This window comes from Salmo salar, chromosome 13, assembly GCF_965601325.2.
Source record: "Salmo salar chromosome 13, fSalSal1, whole genome shotgun sequence".
Taxonomy (NCBI): domain Eukaryota; kingdom Metazoa; phylum Chordata; class Actinopteri; order Salmoniformes; family Salmonidae; genus Salmo; species Salmo salar.
This window is the reverse complement of record NC_138303.1, coordinates 10,622,012-10,644,521: the sequence shown is the minus strand read 5'-3', so window position 1 is coordinate 10,644,521 and position 22,510 is coordinate 10,622,012. Positions and strand designations below refer to the sequence as shown.

Below are 22,510 nucleotides of genomic sequence, written 5' to 3'. Positions count from 1 at the left end.
GCCCCTAAACAAGGCAGTTGTTCACCGGTAGGTCGTCATTGTAAATAAGAATTTGTTCTTAACTGACTTGCCCTAGTTAAATAAAGCTTTAAAATTTAAATGTAAAACAATCTGTTCCAGTGAAAGCAGGATGTCGGACTCGTTAAAGGAAAGATTTTCTTCCAGTCCGCGGTAAGTAATCACTTTTCTGATGCCCAGAAGTTATTTTCGGTCATAAGAGGCGGTCCAATTATGTACACAATAAGTTTAAAAAAAATAAGTTACACAAATCACCAAAAAAATAACAAAATTGCACAATTGGTTGGGTGAATGTAAAACATCAGCCATGTTCTTCGGCGCCATCTCCGCCATCTCAGGGAACCAGACATATATAGGGAAGGTAATGACAGAGGTGATTGAATCCAGGTGAGTTCAATAATCGCTGATGCGCATGACGGGGGGGGGGGGTCAGGTGTCCATAATGATGATGGCAGGAGTGCGCAATACTGGGGAGCCCTCGAGCGCCAGGGGGGGAAGAGCGGGAGCAGGCGTGACATCTACGAATGTTGTAGAGCATGAACCTACAGGAGGGAGTCATTGTCCACCGTGATGGAGAAGTCTTTGAGCGGGCAGGCCTTCCCCGGGAGCAAAAGCAGTTCCGTCTTGTTGAGTTTGAGCTTGAGGTGGCGTGTCAACATCCAAGCTGAGATATCTGCCAGGCACGCAGAGATGCTTGTCGCCACCTGGGTGTCAGAAGTGGGGAAGGAGAAAAGTAGTTGAGTGTCATCTACATAGCAATGATAGAAGAGACTATGTGTGGATATGACAGAGCAGAGTCACTTGGTGTATAGAGAGAAGAGGAGAGGGCTTAGAACCGAGCCCTCGGGGACACCAGTAGTGAGAGTACATGGTTGGGGGGGGAGATTATGGAGGGAGGAGAAGGTAGAAAGAGTTTCCTAGGGTTAGAGGCTTGACATGTAGGGATAGAAAGAGGAAGAGGATAGAATGAGGAAGAGGATAGAAAGCGGAAGATAAAAGGAAGAGGATAGAACGAGGAAGGGGATAGAACGAGGAAGAGGATAGAAAGGGGAAGAGGAGAGAAAGAGGAAGAGGATAGAAAGGGAAGAGGAGAGGAAGAGGAAGAGGATATAATGAGGAAGAGGATAGAACGTGGAAAAGGAGAGAAAGAGGAAGAGGTTAGAAAGGGGAAGAGGCGAGAAAGAGGAAGAGGATAGAAAGGGGAAGAGGAGAGAAAGAGGAAGAGGATAGAAAGGGAAGAGGAGAGGAAGAGGAAGAGGATATAATGAGGAAGAGGATAGAACGTGGAAAAGGAGAGAAAGAGGAAGAGGTTAGAAAGGGGAAGAGGCGAGAAAGAGGAAGAGGATAGAAAGGGGAAGAGGAGAGAAAGAGGAAGAGGATAGAACGAGGAAGAGGATAGAATGAGGAAGAGGATAGGAATAGGAGAGAAAGAGGAAGAGAAAGTAGAGAGGAGAGTTTGATTGGATGATAGGAAGTTCAATTTTTCTCAATTTTCGCTTTTCTGTCCGTAGCCCTGTTCTGTAAGCTCGCAATCTGTCACTCAGCCACAGAGCAAGAGGGGAGGGCCGAGCCACACTGGAGGAAAAGGGGCAGTGCGAGTCATAGGATGCGGAAAGGGAGGAGAGTAGGGTTGAAGAGGCAGATTCAGGAGATAGGATGGAGAAGGATTTAGCAGAAGGGAGAGATGATAGGTTAGAAGAGGAGAGAGTAGTGGGAGAGAGAAGATTGTGACGGCACATGACCATCTCGGTAGGGGCTGAGTGGCTAGGGTTGGAGGAGACGGAGACCTGGAGGGGTAGGGACTGAGTGGCTAGGGTTGGAGGAGACGGAGACAGAAAAGGAAACAAAGTAGTGATCAGAGACCTGGAGGAGGGTTGCAGTGAGATTAGTAGGAGAACAGAGACCTGGAGGGGGGTTACAGTGAGATTAGTAGGAGAACAGAGACCTGGAGGGGGGTTACAGTGAGATTAGTAGGAGAACAGAGACCTGGAGGGGGTTACAGTGAGATTAGTAGGAGAACAGAGACCTGGAGGGGGGTTGCAGTGAGATTAGTAGGAGAACAGAGACCTGGAGGGGGGTTACAGTGAGATTAGTAGGAGAACAGAGACCTGGAGGGGGGTTACAGTGAGATTAGTAGGAGAACAGAGACCTGGAGGGGGGTTACAGTGAGATTAGTAGGAGAACAGAGACCTGGAGGGGGGTTACAGTGAGATTAGTAGGAGAACAGAGACCTGGAGGGGGTTACAGTGAGATTAGTAGGACAACAGAGACCTGGAGGGGGGTTACAGTGAGATTAGTAGAAGAACAGAGACCTGGAGGGGGGTTACAGTGAGATTAGTAGGAGAACAGAGACCTGGAGGGGGGTTACAGTGAGATTAGTAGGAGAACAGAGACCTGGAGGGGGGTTACAGTGAGATTAGTAGGAGAACAGAGACCTGGAGGGGGGTTACAGTGAGATTAGTAGGAGAACAGAGACCTGGAGGGGGGTTACAGTGAGATTAGTAGGAGAACAGAGACCTGGAGGAGGGTTGCAGTGAGATTAGTAGGAGAACAGAGATCTGGAGGGGGGTTACAGTGAGATTAGTAGGAGAACAGAGACCTGGAGGGGGGTTACAGTGAGATTAGTAGGAGAACAGAGACCTGGAGGGGGGTTACAGTGAGATTAGTAGGAGAACAGAGACCTGGAGGGGGGTTACAGTGAGATTAGTAGAAGAACAGAGACCTGGAGGGGGGTTACAGTGAGATTAGTAGGAGAACAGAGACCTGGAGGGGGGTTACAGTGAGATTAGTAGAAGAACAGAGACCTGGAGGGGGGTTACAGTGAGATTAGTAGGAGAACAGAGACCTGGAGGGGGGTTGCAGTGAGATTAGTAGGAGAACAGAGACCTGGAGGGGGGTTACAGTGAGATTAGTAGGAGAACAGAGACCTGGAGGGGGGTTACAGTGAGATTAGTAGGAGAACAGAGACCTGGAGGGGGGTTGCAGTGAGATTAGTAGGAGAACAGAGACCTGGATGGGGGTTGCAGTGAGATTAGTAGGAGAACAGAGACCTGGAGGGGGGTTACAGTGAGATTAGTAGGAGAACAGACCTGGAGGGGGGTTACAGTGAGATTAGTAGGAGAACAGAGACCTGGAGGGGGGTTACAGTGAGATTAGTAGGAGAACAGAGACCTGGAGGGGGGTAACAGTGAGATTAGTAGGAGAACAGAGACCTGGAGGGGGGTTGCAGTGAGATTAGTAGGAGAACAGAGACCTGGAGGGGGTTGCAGTGAGATTAGTAGGAGAACAGAGACCTGGAGGGGGTTACAGTGAGATTAGTAGGAGAACAGAGACCTGGAGGGGGGTTACAGTGAGATTAGTAGGAGAACAGAGACCTGGAGGGGGGTTACAGTGAGATTAGTAGGAGAACAGAGACCTGGAGGGGGGTTACAGTGAGATTAGTAGGAGAACAGAGGTCTGGAGGGGGGTTACAGTGAGATTAGTAGGAGAACAGACCTGGAGGAGGGTTACAGTGAGATTAGTAGGAGAACAGACCTGGAGGGGGTTACAGTGAGATTAGTAGGAGAACAGAGACCTGGAGGGGGGTTACAGTGAGATTAGTAGGAGAACAGAGACCTGGAGGGGGGTTACAGTGAGATTAGTAGAAGAACAGAGACCTGGAGGGGGGTTACAGTGAGATTAGTAGGAGAACAGAGACCTGGAGGGGGGTTACAGTGAGATTAGTAGGAGAACAGACCTGGAGGGGGTTACAGTGAGATTAGTAGGAGAACAGAGACCTGGAGGGGGGTTACAGTGAGATTAGTAGGAGAACAGACCTGGAGGGGGGTTACAGTGAGATTAGTAGGAGAACAGAGACCTGGAGGGGGGTTACAGTGAGATTAGTAGAAGAACAGAGACCTGGAGGGGGGTTACAGTGAGATTAGTAGGAGAACAGACCTGGAGGGGGGTTACAGTGAGATTAGTAGGAGAACAGAGACCTGGAGGGGGGTTACAGTGAGATTAGTAGGAGAACAGAGACCTGGAGGGGGGTTACAGTGAGATTAGTAGGAGAACAGAGACCTGGAGGGGGGTTACAGTGAGATTAGTAGGAGAACAGAGACCTGGAGGGGGGTTACAGTGAGATTAGTAGGAGAACAGAGACCTGGAGGAGGGTTACAGTGAGATTAGTAGGAGAACAGAGACCTGGAGGGGGGTTACAGTGAGATTAGTAGGAGAACAGAGACCTGGAGGGGGGTTACAGTGAGATTAGTAGGAGAACAGACCTGGAGGGGGGTTACAGTGAGATTAGTAGGAGAACAGAGACCTGGAGGGGGGTTACAGTGAGATTAGTAGGAGAACAGAGACCTGGAGGGGGGTTACAGTGAGATTAGTAGGAGAACAGAGGTCTGGAGGGGGGTTACAGTGAGATTAGTAGGAGAACAGACCTGGAGGGGGGTTACAGTGAGATTAGTAGGAGAACAGAGACCTGGAGGGGGGTTACAGTGAGATTAGTAGGAGAACAGAGACCTGGAGGGGGGTTACAGTGAGATTAGTAGGAGAACAGAGACCTGGAGGGGGGTTACAGTGAGATTAGTAGGAGAACAGAGACCTGGAGGGGGGTTACAGTGAGATTAGTAGGAGAACAGAGACCTGGAGGGGGGTTACAGTGAGATTAGTAGGAGAACAGAGGTCTGGAGGGGGGTTACAGTGACCAGGAATTCAACGTGGGTTGTACGCGCAGGGTACATTAAATTAGAAGGGTTGCAGCCAAGGGGTGGGAGGATCTTCACAGCCTACAGGGTGAGGATCGAGCTGAGATAGAAAACACATACATAGATGCCAAAGCTTCAAAATAGCAAAATTAGAGAATCTGAAAAATAACTAGGTAAGATACTGAGAGAGTGGTGTGGACCCTTCCTATCATTCCTTTCTCGAAGAACTCTGCAATGCCGTCTTTGTTTCGGCAAAGGTCTTAGTTTTGACAACGAGACCTCCGCTGACACTGATTACCAAAACCACAACAGTCACAAATTGCCCTGCCTCTTAATCCTGGTTGATGTGTCAACAATCATCTGCAAGTTATGAGCAGACAGCAGTTCACACACCAAGTAGGCTGCTGGGAAGACAGGAAGCACTTAAAGTAAATGGCCCTAGCTAGCAAAAAGACATTACTAGACAACAACAGATAAAGACAAAAATTCTACTTATCACTCCTGGAGATATCAGGAGTCCTCTGTAATAATGTTGTATTGCAGTAATGTTGTATTGTAGTAATGTTGTATTCTAGTAATGCTGTTTTGTAGTAATGCTGTATTGTAGTAATGCTGTATTGTATGTAGTATTGTAGTAATGCTGTATTGTAGTAATGCTGTTTGTAGTAATGCTATATTGTAGTAATGCTGCATTGTATGTTGTATTGTAGTAATGCTGTATTGTAGTAGTGCTCTATTGTAGTAATGCTGTATTGAAGTAGTGCTGTATTGTAGTAATGTTGTATTGTAGTAATGCTGTATTGTAGAAATGCTGTTTTGAATGTTGTAGTGCTGTTTTGTAGTAATGCTCTATTGTAGTAATGTTGTATTGTACTAGCGCTGTATTGTAGTAATGCTGTATTGTAGTAATGATGTATTGTATTTTGTATTGTAGTAATGCTGTTTTGTAGTAATGCTGTATTGTAGTAATGCTGTATTGTATTAATGCTGTATTTTATTTTGTATTGTAGTAATGCTGTTTTGTAGTAATGCTGTATTGTAGTAATGCTGTTTTGTATGTTGTATTGTATTAATGCTGTATTGTAGTCATGCTGTATTGTAGTAATGCTGTATTGTATGTTGTATTGTAGTAATGTTGTATTGTAGTAATGTTGTTTTGTAGTAATGCTGTATTGTATGTTGTATTGTAGTAATGTTGTATTGTATGATGCATTGTAGTAATGTTGTATTGTAGTAATGCTGTATTGTATTTTGTATTGTAGTAATGCTGTACTGTAGTAATGCTGTATTGTAGTAATGTTGTTTTGTGGTAATATGTTGTATTTTAGTAGTAATGTTGTAGTACTGTTCTATACTAGTTTTTAGTGCCCCCTGCTGACTATTGTATGCCTCTGCACCCCATCAGGAGGTGATGGCTGACCTGGAGGAGAGTAAATACCAGAACGTGGAGCTGCGTCTGTCCATCTACGGCCGCCAGAGGGACGAATGGGACAAGCTGGCCCAGTGGGCCGTCAAACACCAAGTCTACTCTAACAACGTACGCTGGCTGTTGCAGGTGCCACGACTCTTGTGAGTACCACCAAAGCCCTCTTACAACATCATATACCATCTCTGTTACTACTACTTTCATCCATTCAACAGTTGTCTGGTTGTTCCCACTTCTTCCACATTGTTCTGAATGAAACAACATATTTTCATGTCCGTAATAGACAGAGGTTAAAGTGCTTCAGTCCTTCCACACAGCTATAGTCAAACCATCTGCCAGATAACATTGAATTACTGTGAAAGTACCTAATTATTGTTACTGAACAAGGATTCTTTAATTTGACCTGAAAACCCAATACAATTCTGAAAAAAGGTGACCAGACCTGCATGCTCTCTATCTCTCTCCACAGTGATGTGTATCACACCAAGAAGCAGCTGTCTAACTTCCAGGAACTGCTGGAGAACATCTTCATGCCTCTGTTTGAGGTCACCATCGACCCCGCCAATCACCGTGAGCTGCACCTCTTCCTACAACACGTGAGTAAACAACTATTGGTTTAGTGGGTTCGGAGAAAAATGGGGTTTTGGATCAGTTTATAATGGCTTTTGTCTAGCGGTAAGCTAACGTAGCACGTTTTTAATGAAATGGCTGAGCGGCGTTATCTTTCTGTTCCTGACAAGAGAGAGAAAAAAACTGTGTGTGGGGGGAGGTTCTCTTCTGCACTGTTCAACCAATCCAGTTAATGTGGAGGAGGAGTTATGATGGAGTGTCGCCTTGTTTAACGTCCAAAAGAGGAAGTCACGTCACAGGCTCTCGTTCCATTTCCCCCTTTAAAAACTGGAACTTCCGGTTGTTTTCCGACTCCACAGAGGGTAGTCTAGCAGAAAACATCTCTGAGACACTGGCCGTGTTTGAGAACATCAATTCCGACGGGATCTACACTTCACAATACGTCGTTATTTAGGATACAAGGTGATTTGTAAATCAGTCAGTCGACTCAGTCTGTCATTAGAGACTGACCTAAACTGATGCTCTCAAACACCACCGCTGATCATGAAAATGATAACGTCGACAGTGATGATGACGATGGTGTGTGTGTGTGTGTTCAGGTGGTGGGCTTCGACAGTGTCGACGATGAGTCTAAACCAGAGCATCACTGCTTCAACATGGAGAGTCCTCTGCCAGTCAACTGGACTGAAGAAGACAACCCTCCTTATGCCTACTACCTGTACTATATGTACGCTAACATGACCGTGCTCAACCACCTACGCAGGTATAGGACTACATGACAATGCAGCACTGTACCATTTACACTGATTCTAGCATTATCACTGTAAACACCTGGCTATATGTGGGAACAGTAGCTAGATCAGGGCTGTCCAACCCTGTTCCTGTAAGGTTTTCATTCCAACCCTGTTCCTGTTGGTTTTCAGTACAATCCTGTTCCTGGAGGGTTTCATTCCAACCCTGTTCCTGGAGGTTTTCATTGCAACCCTGTTGCTGGAGGGTTTCAGTCCAACCCTAATCTAGCACACCTGATTCTAATAATTAGCTGGTTGATAAACTGAATCAGGTTAGTTACAGCTGGGGTTGAAAGGAAAACCTACAGGAGGGTAGCTCTCCAGGAACAGGCTTGGAGAGCCCTGGTGTGAACCTACACGAGGCTAACTCTCCAGGAACAGGCTTGGAGAGCCCTGGTGTGAACCTACACGAGGCTAACTCTCCAGGAACAGGCTTGGAGAGCCCTGGTGTGAACCTACACGAGGCTAACTCTCCAGGAACAGGGTTGAAGAGCCCTGGTGTGAACCTACACGAGGCTAGCTCTCCAGGAACAGGCTTGGAGAGCCCTGGTGTGAACCTACACGAGTGTATCTCTCCAGGAACAGGGTTGGAGAGCCCTGGTGTGAATCTACACGAGGCTAGCTCTCCAGGAACAGGGTTGAAGAGCCCTGAGCTACTGCAGATACTTGCCACTAAAGGTTATAAGCAACACTTCTTCTACATTGTACCCGTTCACATTTCCGTGAGGGTCATGACCCTATACAGACGTACCAATAGGTAATGGACACAGGAAACCCACCGACAATACTATCAGAACTATCATAACAGAACAGTGCAAGATGCAACATAAACAAACTCAATATGCCCTGGCTTTGACCTCTATATTATGTAGCTGTGTTATACAGTGTCGCTAAGGTATTATAAACACCTTATCTCTTTAGCTGTCTGAGTATATGGTTTGAGTCTCATCCCCACCGTACCTCTATGATTGTGTGTACTCTCTCTTCTCTCTTCTCTCTCTCTCTCTCTCTCTCTCTCTCTCTCTCTCTCTCTCTCTCTCTCTCTCTCTCTCTCTCTCTCTCTCTCTCTCTCTCTCTCTCTCTCTCATATATATATATATATATATATATATATATATATATATATATATATATATATATATATATATAGATGAACCTTATCTCTGTGTGTCCTAGGCAGAGAGGTTTCAACACCCTGGTGCTGCGTCCTCACTGTGGGGAGGCGGGGCCTATCCATCACCTGGTGTCAGGTTTCATGCTGTCAGAAAACATCTCCCACGGACTACTGCTTAGGAAGGTACTGCTGCTCCTTTTAATCCCACGAGCACACACACACACACACACACACACACACACACACACACACACACACACACACACACATACACACTTGTCAGCCGCCACAATCTCTCTATTTCCCACACTCCAATGGGGACAAGGCCTCAAGTCAACTACAGTACGAGCTTGTAACCATCTGGTGCCTTTCAAAAACGGCAGCTACTGTAAATGTTCCAAAGCAAATGGTTCATGGGTCGGTTGTTCTTTTCTATCAAACAATGTTTCCAGTCCTAAGGGACAACGGCTCCACAACAGAACACATAGTGTATGACCGTGTCTTTCCCCTGTCCCCTCCAGGCCCCTGTGCTGCAGTACCTGTACTACCTGGCTCAGATCGGAATCGCCATGTCTCCTCTCAGCAACAACAGCCTGTTCCTCAGTTACCACCGTAACCCACTGCCTGAGTATCTGTCCAGAGGACTCATGGTGTCACTGTCCACTGACGACCCTCTACAGTTCCATTTCACTAAGGTTGGTGAACACCAACGATGTATATAAATAAACGTTACGAATAATGGTATGTGAATATATACTATATTATATGTCTATGGTGCCATGTCACTAGCTAGAAATATTTCCATCCAATTGGCAACTGATATTCATGAAAATATTCAAAAAATCTACATAAAGAAAATATGTGCATTTTCCCCACCGGCGGTGGTGTTTCCACCAAACTGACTTGTTGCTGATAGTAATAACGTAGTGCACACAATGTAGTTTTTCCTCTTCAGTTTCCATGTACCGAATAAAAATATATGTTCAATATGTTTCCATCACATTTTCATCTCTACTGATTTTTGTTTTGTCACAACAACAAAAAACTGTTGTGTTAAATAACAAACGTTTCTACTCTGGTCTTGGTGCTTGCGCTCCAGACAACAGCTCTCAGATACAGGGCGGGTAGGCTAGTCTATATGATGACATTATTATGGATAAGAGAGAGAGAATATTTGTATTTGTCAAATGGCAATAAAGCATCGATCATCATGTCATCAGAATAAGAACCGCGATATTTATTGGAAAGGAGCATCATCTGTATTTGCGCATAAACCATGTTCTGGAGGGTAAATAAGTAGCAGTGGAGAATAGATCATGTTCTGGAGGGTATATAAGTAACTGTGGAGAATAGACCATGTTCTGGAGGGTATATAAGTAACTGTGGAGACTAGACCATGTTCTGGAGGGTATATACGTAACTGTGGAGAATAGACCATGTTCTGGAGGGTAAATAAGTAACTGTGGAGAATAGATCATGTTCTGGAGGGTATATAAGTAACTGTGTAGAATATACCATGTTCTGGAGGGTATATAAGTAACTGTGGAGAATAGATCATGTTCTGGAGGGTATATAAGTAACTGTGGAGAATAGACCATGTTCTGGAGGGTATATAAGTAACTGTGGAGAATAGATCATGTTCTGGAGGGTAAATAAGTAACTGTGGAGAATAGATCATGTTCTGGAGGGTATATAAGTAACTGTGGAGAATAGACCATGTTCTGGAGGGTATATAAGTAACTGTGGAGAATAGATCATGTTCTGGAGGGTATATAAGTAACTGTGGAGAATAGACCATGTTCTGGAGGGTAAATAAGTAACTGTGGAGACTAGACCATGTTCTGATGGGTAGATCAGTAACTGTGGAGAATATACCATGTTCTGGAGGGTATATAAGTAACTGTGGAGACTAGACCATGTTCTGATGGGTAGATCAGTAACTGTGGAGAATATACCATGTTCTGGAGGGTATATAAGTAAATGTGGAGACTAGACCATGTTCTGGAGGGTAAATAAGTAAATGTGGAGAATAGACCATGTTCTGGAGGGTATATAAGTATCTGTGGAGAATAGACCATGTTCTAAGAGAGAATAAATAAAGTAAATAAATAAGTATGTGGAAGTGAACAGACTGTACAAAGTCATGATTCCATGCTTTGGGCCCTCGATGCTGGGGTCCTCCCTGCTGGGGCCCTCCTATCCCTGACTCCAAGAGCTGGGTTTTCTGGGCCTTCCTCAGGCTGAATGTCATTATCAGGATGGAACATATGACATATTACTGTTACTGTATGCTGTCCCTATCCAGGAGCCCCTGATGGAGGAGTACAGCATCGCTGCTCAGGTGTGGAAGCTCAGCTCCTGTGACATGTGTGAGCTGGCCAGGAACAGTGTTCTGATGAGCGGTTTCTCCCATAAGGTACTACTGCCTTATCATTAACCACTGCATTATCAAGTTTCAACATTATTTACTTGAGAATCTATTCCCTACCACATTATCTACCTACTGTTAGCCTGTTTCTACTGTTAACCTATTTCTACTGTTATCCTGTTCCTACTGTTAGCCTGTTTCTACTGTTAGCCTGTTCCTACTGTTAGCCTGTTTCTACTGTTAGCCTATTTCTACTGTTATCCTGCTCCAACTGTTAGCCTGTTCCTACTGTTATCCTGCTCCTACTGTTAGCCTGTTGCTACTGTTAGCCTGTTCCTACTGTTAGCCTGTTCCTACTGTAAGCCTGTTCCTACTGTTATCCTGCTCCTACTGTTAGCCTGTTCCTACTGTTAGCCTGTTCCTACTGTTAGCCTGTTCCTACTGTTAGCCTGTTCCTACTGTAAGCCTGTTCCTACTGTTATCCTGTTCCTACTGTTAGCTTGTTTCTACTGTTAGCCTGTTCCTACTGTTAGCCTGTTCCTACTGTTAGCCTGTTCCTACTGTTATCCTGCTCCTACTGTTAGCCTGTTCCTACTGTTATCCTGCTCCTACTGTAGATCTGTTCCTACTGTTATCCTGCTCCTACTGTAGATCTGTTCCTACTGTTATCCTGCTCCTACTGTAGATCTGTTCCTACTGTTATACTGCTCCTACTGTAGATCTGTTCCTACTGTTATCCTGCTCCTACTGTAGATCTGTTCCTACTGTTAGCTTGTTTCTACTGTTAGCCTGTTCCTTCTGTTATCCTGCTCCTACTGTAAGCCTGTCCCTACTGTTAGCCTGTTCCTACTGTTATCCTGCTCCTACTGTAAGCCTGTTCCTACTGTTAGCTTGTTTCTACTGTTAGCCTGTTCCTACTGTTAGCCTGTTCCTACTGTTAGCCTGTGACTGCTGTAAGCCTGTTCCTACTGTTAGCTTGTTTCTACTGTTAGCCTATTCCTACTGTTACCCTGTTCCTACTCTTAGCTTGTTTCTACTGTTAGCCTGTTCCTACTGTTAGCTTGTTTCTACTGTTAGCCTGTTCCTACTGTTATCCTGCTCCTACTGTAAGCCTGTTCTTACTGTTAGCTTGTTTCTACTGTTAGCCTGTTCCTACTGTTAGCCTGTTCCTACTGTTACCCTGTTCCTACTGTTAGCTTGTTCCTACTGTTAGCCTGTTCCTACTGTTAGCCTATTCCTACTGTTATCCTGTTCCTACTCTTAGCTTGTTTCTACTGTTAGCCTGTTCCTACTGTTAGCCTGTTCCTACTGTTAGCCTGTTCCTACTGTTAGCTTGTTTCTACTGTTAGCCTGTTCCTACTGTTAGCCTGTTCCTACTGTTAGCCTGTGACTGCTGTAAGCCTGTTCCTACTGTTAGCCTGTTCCTACTGTTAGCCTGTTCCTACTGTTAGCCTGTTCCTACTGTTAGCTTGTTCCTACTGTTAGCTTGTTCCTACTGTTAGCCTGTTCCTACTGTTAGCTTGTTTCTACTGTTAGCCTGTTCCTACTGTTACCCTGTTCCTACTGTTAGCCTGTTCCTAAGGCTATGTGCATGTTTGAGATTGACAGACTTTGTTTAGGTCTGATCAGATCAACAGATCTTCGTAATGCCTGGAACAGCATACAACCAATCAATGTATCTCTAACACACACGCTATTATATCCCACGGTCATACGTGATCTGTTTGGAGGAAACCTCGTTTATCACCTGACAAGTTACAGTACTTTTCCTCAATCCACTTTCTGTCCTCAGGTGAAGAGTTACTGGCTGGGCCCTCACTACATCAAGGAGGGGCAGGAGGGAAACGACATCCGACGCACCAACGTCCCCGACATCCGTGTGGCGTACCGTTACGAGACCATGTGTGAAGAACTCAACCTCATCACCCAGGCCATCCGCACAGACGAGCTGGAGGCCATCACAGAAGAAGAAGGGACTCTGTGTATGGGGCCTGTCTAGGGGGAGAGAGGAGAAGCAGAGAGGAGGGAGGTCTGTGTATGGGGCCTGTCTAGTGGGAAAGAGGAGGGGAGTCTATGGGGCCTGTCTAGGGGGAGAGAGGAGGAGCAGAGACGAGGGAGGTCTGTCTATGGGGCCTGTCTAGGGGGAAAGAGGAGGGGAGTCTATGGGGCCTGTCTAGGGGGAGAGAGGAGGGACAGAGAGGAGGGGAGTCTATGGGGCCTGTCTAGGGGGAGAGAGGAGGGACAGAGAGGAGGGAGGTCTGTCTATGGGGCCTGTCTAGGAGGAGAGAGGAGGAAAAGAGAGGAGGGGAGTCTATGGGGCCTGTCTAGGGGGAGAAAGGAGGGACAGAAATGAGGGAGGTCTGTCTATGAGGCCTGTCTATGGGGAGAGAGGAGGGACAGAGAGGAGGGAGGTCTGTCTATGAGGCCTGTCTAGGGGAAGAGAGGAGGAGCAGAGTGTCACGCCCTGACCATAGAGAGCCCTTGTTTCTCTATGGTGTAGTAGGTCAGGGCGTAACTAGGGGGTAGTCTAGTTTATATTTCTATGTTGTGTACTAGTTTATATTTTCTATGTTGGTGTTTTGTATGATTCCCAATTAGAGGCAGCTGGTAATCGTTGTCTCTAATTGGGGATCATATTTTGAGTAGCTATTTTTCCCACCTGTGTTTGTGGGATATTGTTTTGTGTTTGTGCCTGTGCACCACGTAGTCACGTTTAGTTGTTTGTTTATTTGATTTATTTGTTTTTGCTTGAAGTTTCACTTTGGAATAAAGATGTGGAACTCTACACGCTGCGCCTTGATCCCGTTCTTACGACAACCGTGACAGAATATCCCACCAAACCAGGACCAAGCAGCGTGTTCACCAGGTGAAGGAGTTTTGGATATGGGAAGAAGTGATGGGTGGATGCGAGACCCTTCCTTGGCGGCAGACGGAAGGTAATGATGGAGAAAGGCGACAACGCCGGGGTTTGCGGCCACAGAAAGCCCAAGGACAACCCCAAGATTTTTGGGGGGGGCACAAGGGGTGGCCGGTCGAGCCGAGGAGAGTGCCAGAGCCCGAATGGCAAACTCTGGAGGAGCGTGTCGTCAGACCACGGCCACAGAAACCCCAAGATTTTTTTGGGGGGTGGGGGGCACATGGAGCTGGCGGCTGAGCAGAGGGAAGAGCCAGAGACCGTCAGGGAGGAGATAGAGAGGTGGTCGGTCAACCCAAGGAGAGTACCAGAGCCCGCCTGGGATTCGATGGAACAGTGTGAGGAGGGATACCGGAGAATGGAGTTGGCTAGGAGTATGCGGCAGCGCAGGCGGGCTGAAGATCAGGTCATCAGTCCGGTGCCATCTGTGCCTGCTCCCTGCACTCACCCTGAAGAGCCAGAGACCGTCAGGGAGGCAATGGGGAAGTTGGGAGAGATGAGAGAGATGTTGTGCAAGTGTGTTCTGCTCAACAACCGACCAGAGGATCCGGTTAGCAGTCTGGTGCAACCTGTGCCGGCCCCACGCATCAGGCCTCCAGTGCGCCTCCCCAGTCCGGTACGTTCTGTACCTGCTCCTCGCACTTGCCCTGAAGTGTGTGTCACCAGTCCGGTACCACCTGTGCCGGCTCCATGTACTCGGCCTCCTGTGCGCATTCACAGTCTAGAGCATCCGGCGACAGTCCCCAGTCCAGAGCTTCCGGCGACGGAACCTCCTGCGACGGTCCACAGTCCGGAACTTCCTGCGACGGTCCACAGCCTGGGGACCTCCTGCGACGGTCCACAGTCCGGAACCTCCTGCGATGGTCCACAGTCCGGAACCTCCAGCGACAGTCTATGGTCTGGAACCTCCAGCGACGGTCAACGGTCCGGAACCTCCACCTCCATGGCCGGAGTCTTCCTCTGCGCCAGTGGCCAGTCCAGGCACGGCGTCCAGTCCCGCTCCATGGCCGGAGCCCTCCGTTGCGCCGGTGCCCAGTCCAGGCACGGTGTCCAGTCCCGCTCCATGGCCGGAGCCTTCTTCTGCGCCGGTGCCCAGTCCAGGCACGGCGTCCAACCCAGCTCCATGGCCGGAGCCTTCTTCTGCGCCGATGCCCAGTCCAGGCACGGCGTCCAACCCAGCTCCAGGGCCGGAGCCCTCCTCTGCGCCGGTGCCCAGTCCAGGCATGGCATTCAGCCCGGCGCCATGGTCGGATCCGGGGTCTGGGGGGGGCTACGACCCGCACCGGAGCCGCCACCGACACTAGTCACCCCCCCTAACCCCCCATTTGGTTTCAGGTTCTGCGGCCGGAGTCCGCAGCTTTGGGGGGGGGGGGGGGGGGTACTGTCACGCCCTGACCATAGAGAGCCCTTGTTTCTCTATGGTGTAGTAGGTCAGGGAGTGACTAGGGGGTAGTCTATTTTTCCCACCTGTGTTTGTGGGATATTGTTTTGTGTTTGTGCCTGTGCACCACGTAGTCACGTTTAGTTGTTCGTTTATTTGATTTATTTGTTTTTGCTTGAAGTTTCACTTTGGAATAAAGATGTGGAACTCTACACACACTGCGCCTTGGTCCCGTTCTTATGACAACCGTGACACAGAGAGGAGGGAGGTCTGTCTATGGGGCCTGTCTAAGGGGAGAGAGGAGGGACAGAGAGGAGGTGAGTCTATGTATGGGCTCATCCTTGACTCTGGCATCTTCCCCAATATTTGGAACCAAGGACTGATCACCCCAATTCACAAAAGTGGAGACAAATTTGACCCCAATAACTACCGTGGAATATGCATCAACAGCAACCTTGGGAAAATCCTCTGCATTATCATTAAGTATAGACTAGTTCATTTCCTCAGTGAAAACAATGTACTGAGCAAATGTCAAATTGGCTTTTATCAAATTACTGTACGACAGACCACGTATTCACCCTGCACAACCTAATTGACAAACAAACATGGGGCCTGTCTAGGGGGAGAAAAGGAGGGACAGACAGAAGGGGAGTCTGTGTATGGAGCCTGTCTATGGGGAGAGATGAGGAGTAACAGGGAGGAGGAGGGCAACCTGCATATGGGACCTGTGTAGGAAGGAAGAGGAAGGAGGAGTAACAGGAAGGAGGAGGCAGGGCCGTAACTACAAATGAAGACATAGGTCCGGACGTAGATAATTATTTTCAGCTAAAAAAAATATATACTGTATACAGTATATTATATTTACAGTATATTTAGAGTATATTATATTTACAGTATATTATATTTACAGTATATTTACAGTATATTATATTTACAGTACCAGTCAAAAGTTTAGACACACCTACTCATTTAAGGGTTTTTCTTCATTTTTTACTATTTTCTACATTGTAGAATAATAGTGAAAACATCAAAACTATGAAATAACACATATGGAATCATGTAGTAACCAAAAAAGTGTTTAAACAAATCAAAATGTATTTTATATTTGTGATTCTTCAAAGTAGCCACACTTTGCTTTGATGGCAGCTTTGAACAGTCTTGGCATTCTTTCAACCAGCTTCTACCAAGAATGAGAGTAACGGAGTGCTGCATCAGATGACCTGGAAGGAAAAGCAGCCAACAAGTGCTCAGCTTATGTGGGAACTTCTTCAAGTCTGTTGGAAAAGCATTCCGGGTGAAGCTGGTTGAGGGAATGCCAAGTGTGGGCAAAGCAGTCATCAAGGCAAAGGGTTTTATTTCCTGGGTGAGGGGGGAGACCCTTCCCGACCTCTCTAGAGCATAAACCCTGGTTACGGCCCTGGGAGGAGGAGCATGGAAGAGGAGGGAGGAGCAGGGAAGAGGAGGAGAAGCAGGGAAGAGGAGGGAGGAGGAGAAGCAGGGAAGAGTGGGAGGAAGAGGAGGGAAGAGGAGGCACAGGGAAGAGGAAGGAGGAGGAGGAGCAGGGAAGAGGAGAGGGAGGAGGACAGACCTCAGTCCTGATGAACCAAGACTGTTGCAAGAGACCCTATCAGTAGAGAATACATTTTTTAAATTTGTTTTAAAGAAAATCTTTGCAGAGACTTTACTGGCAGATATGGGTTGATAGAAATAACTGTGTGGGAGAGACATGGAAGAGATCTGGGCAATGCAATATTAGAGAACAAACCTATTCCTGTCTGTCAAAATGACCTGTTTTTGATTATTAACATTGTTTTTGCGCTGTATTTCTGATATTGTGACTTTCCATTGTATCTTTGATTTCATCATTCTTACTGTCAAACCTTTCCTTGTCACTGTGATATACAGTGGGGGGGAAAAGTATTTGATCCCCTGCTGATTTTGTACGTTTGCGCACTGACAAAGAAATGATCAGTCTATAATTTTAATAGTAGGTTTATTTCAACAGTGAGAGACAGAATAACAACAAAAATATCCAGAAAAACGCATGTCAAAAATGTTATAAAATGATTTGCATTTTAATGAGGGAAATAAGTATTTGACCCCTCTGCAAAACATGACTTAGTACTTGGTGGCAAAACCCTTGTTGGCAATCACAGAGGTCAGACGTTTCTTGTAGTTGGCCACCAGGTTTGCACACATCTCAGGAAGGATTTTGTCCCACTCCTTTTTGCAGATCTTCTCCAAGTCATTAAGGTTTCGAGGCTGACGTTTGGCAACTCGAACCTTCAGCTCCCTCCACAGATTTTCTATGGGATTAAGGTCTGGAGACTTGGCTAGGCCACTCCAGGACCTTAATGTGCTTCTTCTTGAGCCACTCCTTTGTTGCCTTGGCCGTGTGTTTTGGGTCATTGTCATGCTGGAATACCCATCCACGACCCATTTTCAATGCCCTGGCTGAGGGAAGGAGGTTCTCACCCAAGATTTGACGGTACATGGCCCCGTCCATCGTCCCTTTGATGCGGTGAAGTTGTCCTGTTCCCTTAGCAGAAAAACACCCCCAAAGCATAATGTTTCCACCTCCATGTTTGACGGTGGAGATGGTGTTCTTGGGGTCATAGGCAGCATTCCTCCTCCTCCAAACACGGCGAGTTGAGTTGATGACAAAGAGCTCCATTTTGGTCTCATCTGACCACAACACGTTCACCCATTGTCCTCTGAATCATTCAGATGTTCATTGACAAAATTCAGACGGGCATGTATATGTATTCTTGATCAGGGGGACCTTGCGGGCACTGCAGGATTTCAGTCCTTCACGGTGTAGTGTGTTACCAATTGTTTTCTTGGTGACTATGGTCCCAGCTGCCTTGAGATCATTGACAAGATCCTCCCGTGTAGTTCTGGGCTGATTCCTCACCGTTCTCATGATCATTGCAACTCCAAGAGGTGAGATCTTGCATGGAGCCCCAGGCCGAGGGATATTGACAGTTCTTTTGTGCTTCTTCCATTTGCGAATAATCGCACCAAATGTTGTCACCTTCTCACCAAGCTGCTTGGCGATGGTCTTGTAGCCCATTCCAACCTTGTGTAGCTCTACAATCTTGTCCCTGACATCCTTGGAGAGCTCTTTGGTCTTGGCCATGGTGGAGAGTTTGGAATCTGATTGATTGATTGCTTTTGTGGACAGGTGTCTTTTTTACAGGTAACAAGCTGCGGTTAGGAGCACTCCCTTTAAGAGTGTGCTCCTAATCTCAGCTCGTTACCTGTATAAAAGACACCTGGGAGCCAGAAATCTTTCTGATTGAGAGGGGGTCAAATATTTTTTTCCCTCATTAAAATGCCTATCAATTTATAACATTTTTGACATGCGTTTTTGGGGATTATTTTGTTGTTATTCTGTCTCTCACTGTTCAAATAAACCTACCATTCAAATTATAGACTGATCCTTTCTTTGTCAGTGGGCAAACGTACAAAATCAGCAGGGGATCAAATACTTTTTTCCCCCACTGTAATTTCTGAGTTTATTAATTTGCAAGTGAATATAGGCTACATATTATTTAGAATGTAAAAAATGTCTGCCAGTATTTTAAAAACAACTACATATTTCTGGCAATATTTCTTAAGCCTTTATGGTTTTATACTAGCCTGATGAATTCCAGTCTGTTTGTGCTAACATTCCACTCATTGCCACTTCTTGTCATACCAAACAACATGTACAAATGAGTGGAATGTTAGCACAAAACAGGTTCTGGATTTCAGGCTAGTTTTACATCTGGGTGGCATAAAGACCTTTTACTGGAGCTGCTGCTGTGGTAACTTATCTTTTGTCTCAGATTCATCCTGACAGTAAACTTTTATTATAGCGACTGTATCATATTTTATCATGTAATTTCATTGCCTACGATGTCACTCTGTGAACTCTCTATCTGACCTCGGATCAGTGTCCTGCATAGCCTACAATACAAATAAAGGTCCAAGTTTGGAATCATCTACTAGACGGAGAGATATTGCGTCACGTTTCATATCTGTTTTACAATCAATAATACCTACTAGATTTGTCTGTGTTTCTATACAACTTAGGGACATGTCCCAAAATGAAGGGTGAACACACTCATCATAGTTTTGTATCACCAGTAGTGACGTACAGTAGCTTCGTAATGGTCTCTTTTCAGACTTGCGTGCCCAAGGTAATCTAACGTCACACCTCAGACTGTACGGATGACTGTTATTTGCATTTACTTTCCCAATAACTGTGGACTGAAAAGCCGTCTGACTTGGTTCAATATTTGCTGTTGATTTATAGTTGGTGTTTGTTTGTTTGTTTGTTTATCTTGTAAATAAATGCCTTTAAGACGCAGGAATTCATTGCAGTTGTTGAAGTGTGTGATTCATTTCAAAACTTCTATTCCATCAAATAAGCCTCACGTAGCAAATTAGCAATTACATTTTTTTGTTGACCAAATTCTACACTCTCTCATTGACCTCCATACAAAAATTCATTTTTGTTGAAGTAAAGTCTCTCGCTTCGCCTCTTCCTCTCAGACGGTTTGAGGAAATTGTTATTTATTTAACTAGGCAAGTCAGTTAAGAACAAATTCTTATTTACAATGACGGCCTACCGGGGAACAGTGGGTTAACTTCCTTGTTCAGGGGCAGAACAACAGATTTTTACCTTGTCAGCTCAGGGATTCAATCTAGCAACCTTTCAGTTACTGGCACCAATGCTCTAACCACTAGGCTATCTGCCGCCCAATGACACCAAACGACACCAACTTTGACCACAATGCTCCAAGTCTGGGAAACTGCATCCTTGGAGTGTGTCTGAAAGTGGGCATTGCAGAAGAAGTTGGTGGCTCATCAGCGATGTGTGTAACATCAGCGCTACATTATTGGTTAGACTGGCCACATCTGCTTAATTACCTGATACGCTTTCCATACACCCACTGCTGTTGACATGCCCACTTCTGTTGATCCTCCCACTGCTGTTGACACGCCCACTTCTGTTGATCCTCCCACTTCTGTTGATCCTCCCACTGCTGTTGACACACCCACTTCTGTTGATCCTCCCACTGCTGTTGACACACCCACTTTCAGACACACTCCATGTATTTATTTATGTTATTGTTAGAATAATTTGTATGTGTTAGGAAAATGACTTAACTGTTCCACTCTGTTATTATAGAATAGGGAGATATCTTAATGAATAATGGGAAGATAAAATCAGGATATGGGGAGATCGGTTAGGATTGTAAAACTTTGAGGTTATATTCTTTAGTAGGGATGTAAACTGAGTGAAGTTGTAGATTAGGTAAAAGAAAAACATTGGAGAGGTTTCAAACCAAGAGGGGGTCATAAAGGGGGAGGGGAGGTGAAAGCCCTGAAGAATGTGGCGAGTTTTTATGGCTATATGTGGTGGTTGGAAAGGTACTGGTTGTTTGAGAAGGGAGTGGTCTAAAGATAAGAATTTGTGTGTATTATAAAAGGACTGAGTCCTAATTTTTGACTTTAGAACGTTCTCTGAATAAACTGTACAGACCTTTTGTAGAAAGCTGAGTCCTTGCCTAATTATTATTAACCCAGTGTCTTACAAACCTTGGGGATTAGTCAAGGCTTATTGATTGTTAATTAGTATCATTGTGATTCAAAAATTCCCTTAACAGTTATTTATTTAACCTTTATTTAACCTTTGTTTAATTAGGCAAGTCAGTTAAGAACAAATTCTTATTTACAATGACGGCCTACCCTGGCCAAACTGTAACCCGGACGACGCTTGGTTAGGGTATGCAGTTACCCATAACACAGCACTGGGTACCTGAGGCTATATTGTAATGCCGCATTATATCTAGGATTACTCTCAGATTAGCTTTTTTAAATTCATAGATTTTGCCTTGATTATGTCCAGCAGCAGGTGTACTCGCATTCTGTATGTAAACAAGACAGCCAGGTGTTCTGAGGATAGCAATTAGTAATTTACAGGAATAAAAAAATATTTAAAAATTGTCCAATTTTGCACCAACTAAAAGACTTTAGAAATATAGAAATACAACTGCAATAGGTAGTTTACATGTAGCCCTATATCATCTCTGCATTCCATTACATCACACAGTGTCACATCCTGACCAGCAGAGGGTGTTGTTGTGTAGTTTTGGTCAGGACGTGGCAGAGTATGTCTGTGTATGTGTGTTCTGGGTGTTGTATTTCTATGTGGGTTTGTGTGGCTCCCGATCAGGGACAGCTGGTGATCGTTGTTCCTGATTGGGAGTCATATAATTAGGAGTATGTTTGTCACTTGGGTTTGTGGGTGGTTGTGCTAACACTGCGAGTCTTTTTGTATGTATAGCATGTCTGAAGTCGTTTGTGGTTTTTCGTGTAGTATTCTTTATATTAGCATCATTCACTCATGCTGCCAAACATACCCTTGTAAAACTGACCATCCTACCAATCCTCGACTTCGGCGATGTCATTTACAAAATAGCCTCCAACACTCTACTCAACAAATTGGATGCAGTCTATCACAGTGCCATCCATTTTGTCACCAAAGCCCCATATACTACCCACCACTGTGACCTGTACACTCTCGTTGGCTGGCCCTCGCTTCATCCTCATCGCCAAACCCACTGGCTCCAGTTCATCTACAAGTCTCTGCTAGGTAAAGCCCTGCCTTATCTCAGTTCACTGGTCACCATAGCAGCACCCACCCGTAGCATGCGCTCCAGCAGGTATATCTCACTGGTCACCCCCAAAGCCAATTCCTCCTTTGGCCGCCTCTCCTTCCAGCTCTCTGCTGCCAATGACTGGAACAAACTGCAAAAATCACTAAAGCTGGAGACTCTTACCTCCCTCACTAGCTTTAAGCACCAGCTGTCAGAGCAGCTCACAGATCACTGCACCTGTACATAGCCCATCTGTAAATAGCCCATCCAACTACCTCATCCCCATACTGTATTTATTTATTTTTCTTGCGCCTTTGCACCCCAGTATCTCTACTTGCACATTCATCTCTGCACATTCTACCAATCCAGTGCTTAATTGCTATATTGTAATTACTTTGCCACCATGGCCTATTTATTGCCTTACCTCTCTTATCCTACCTCATTTGCACATGCTCTATATAGACTTTTCTACTATATTATTGACTGTATGTTTTGTTTATTCCATGTGTAACTATGTGTTGTTGTATGTGTCGAACTGCTTTGCTTTATCTTGGCCAGGTCACAGTTGCAAACGAGAACTTTTTCTC

At 45.6% G+C, this 22,510-nt stretch overlaps 1 protein-coding gene across 2 annotated transcripts in view; it reads left to right on the top strand.

Moving 5' to 3' along the window:
• ampd2b (adenosine monophosphate deaminase 2b) overlaps positions 1-13,053 on the top strand; it is a 64,601-nt gene extending 51,548 nt beyond the window's left edge. For both annotated transcript variants that reach the window (XM_045692878.2, XM_045692879.2), the window contains exons 12-18: positions 6,115-6,278; positions 6,605-6,731; positions 7,305-7,468; positions 8,673-8,793; positions 9,132-9,305; positions 10,916-11,026; positions 12,771-13,053. In XM_045692878.2, the coding sequence (XP_045548834.1) occupies positions 6,115-6,278; positions 6,605-6,731; positions 7,305-7,468; positions 8,673-8,793; positions 9,132-9,305; positions 10,916-11,026; positions 12,771-12,977 (1,068 nt within the window). In that variant the 3' untranslated portion in view covers positions 12,978-13,053. The remainder of the gene's footprint in view (positions 1-6,114; positions 6,279-6,604; positions 6,732-7,304; positions 7,469-8,672; positions 8,794-9,131; positions 9,306-10,915; positions 11,027-12,770) is intronic.
• The last annotated feature ends 9,457 nt before the right edge of the window (positions 13,054-22,510 follow it).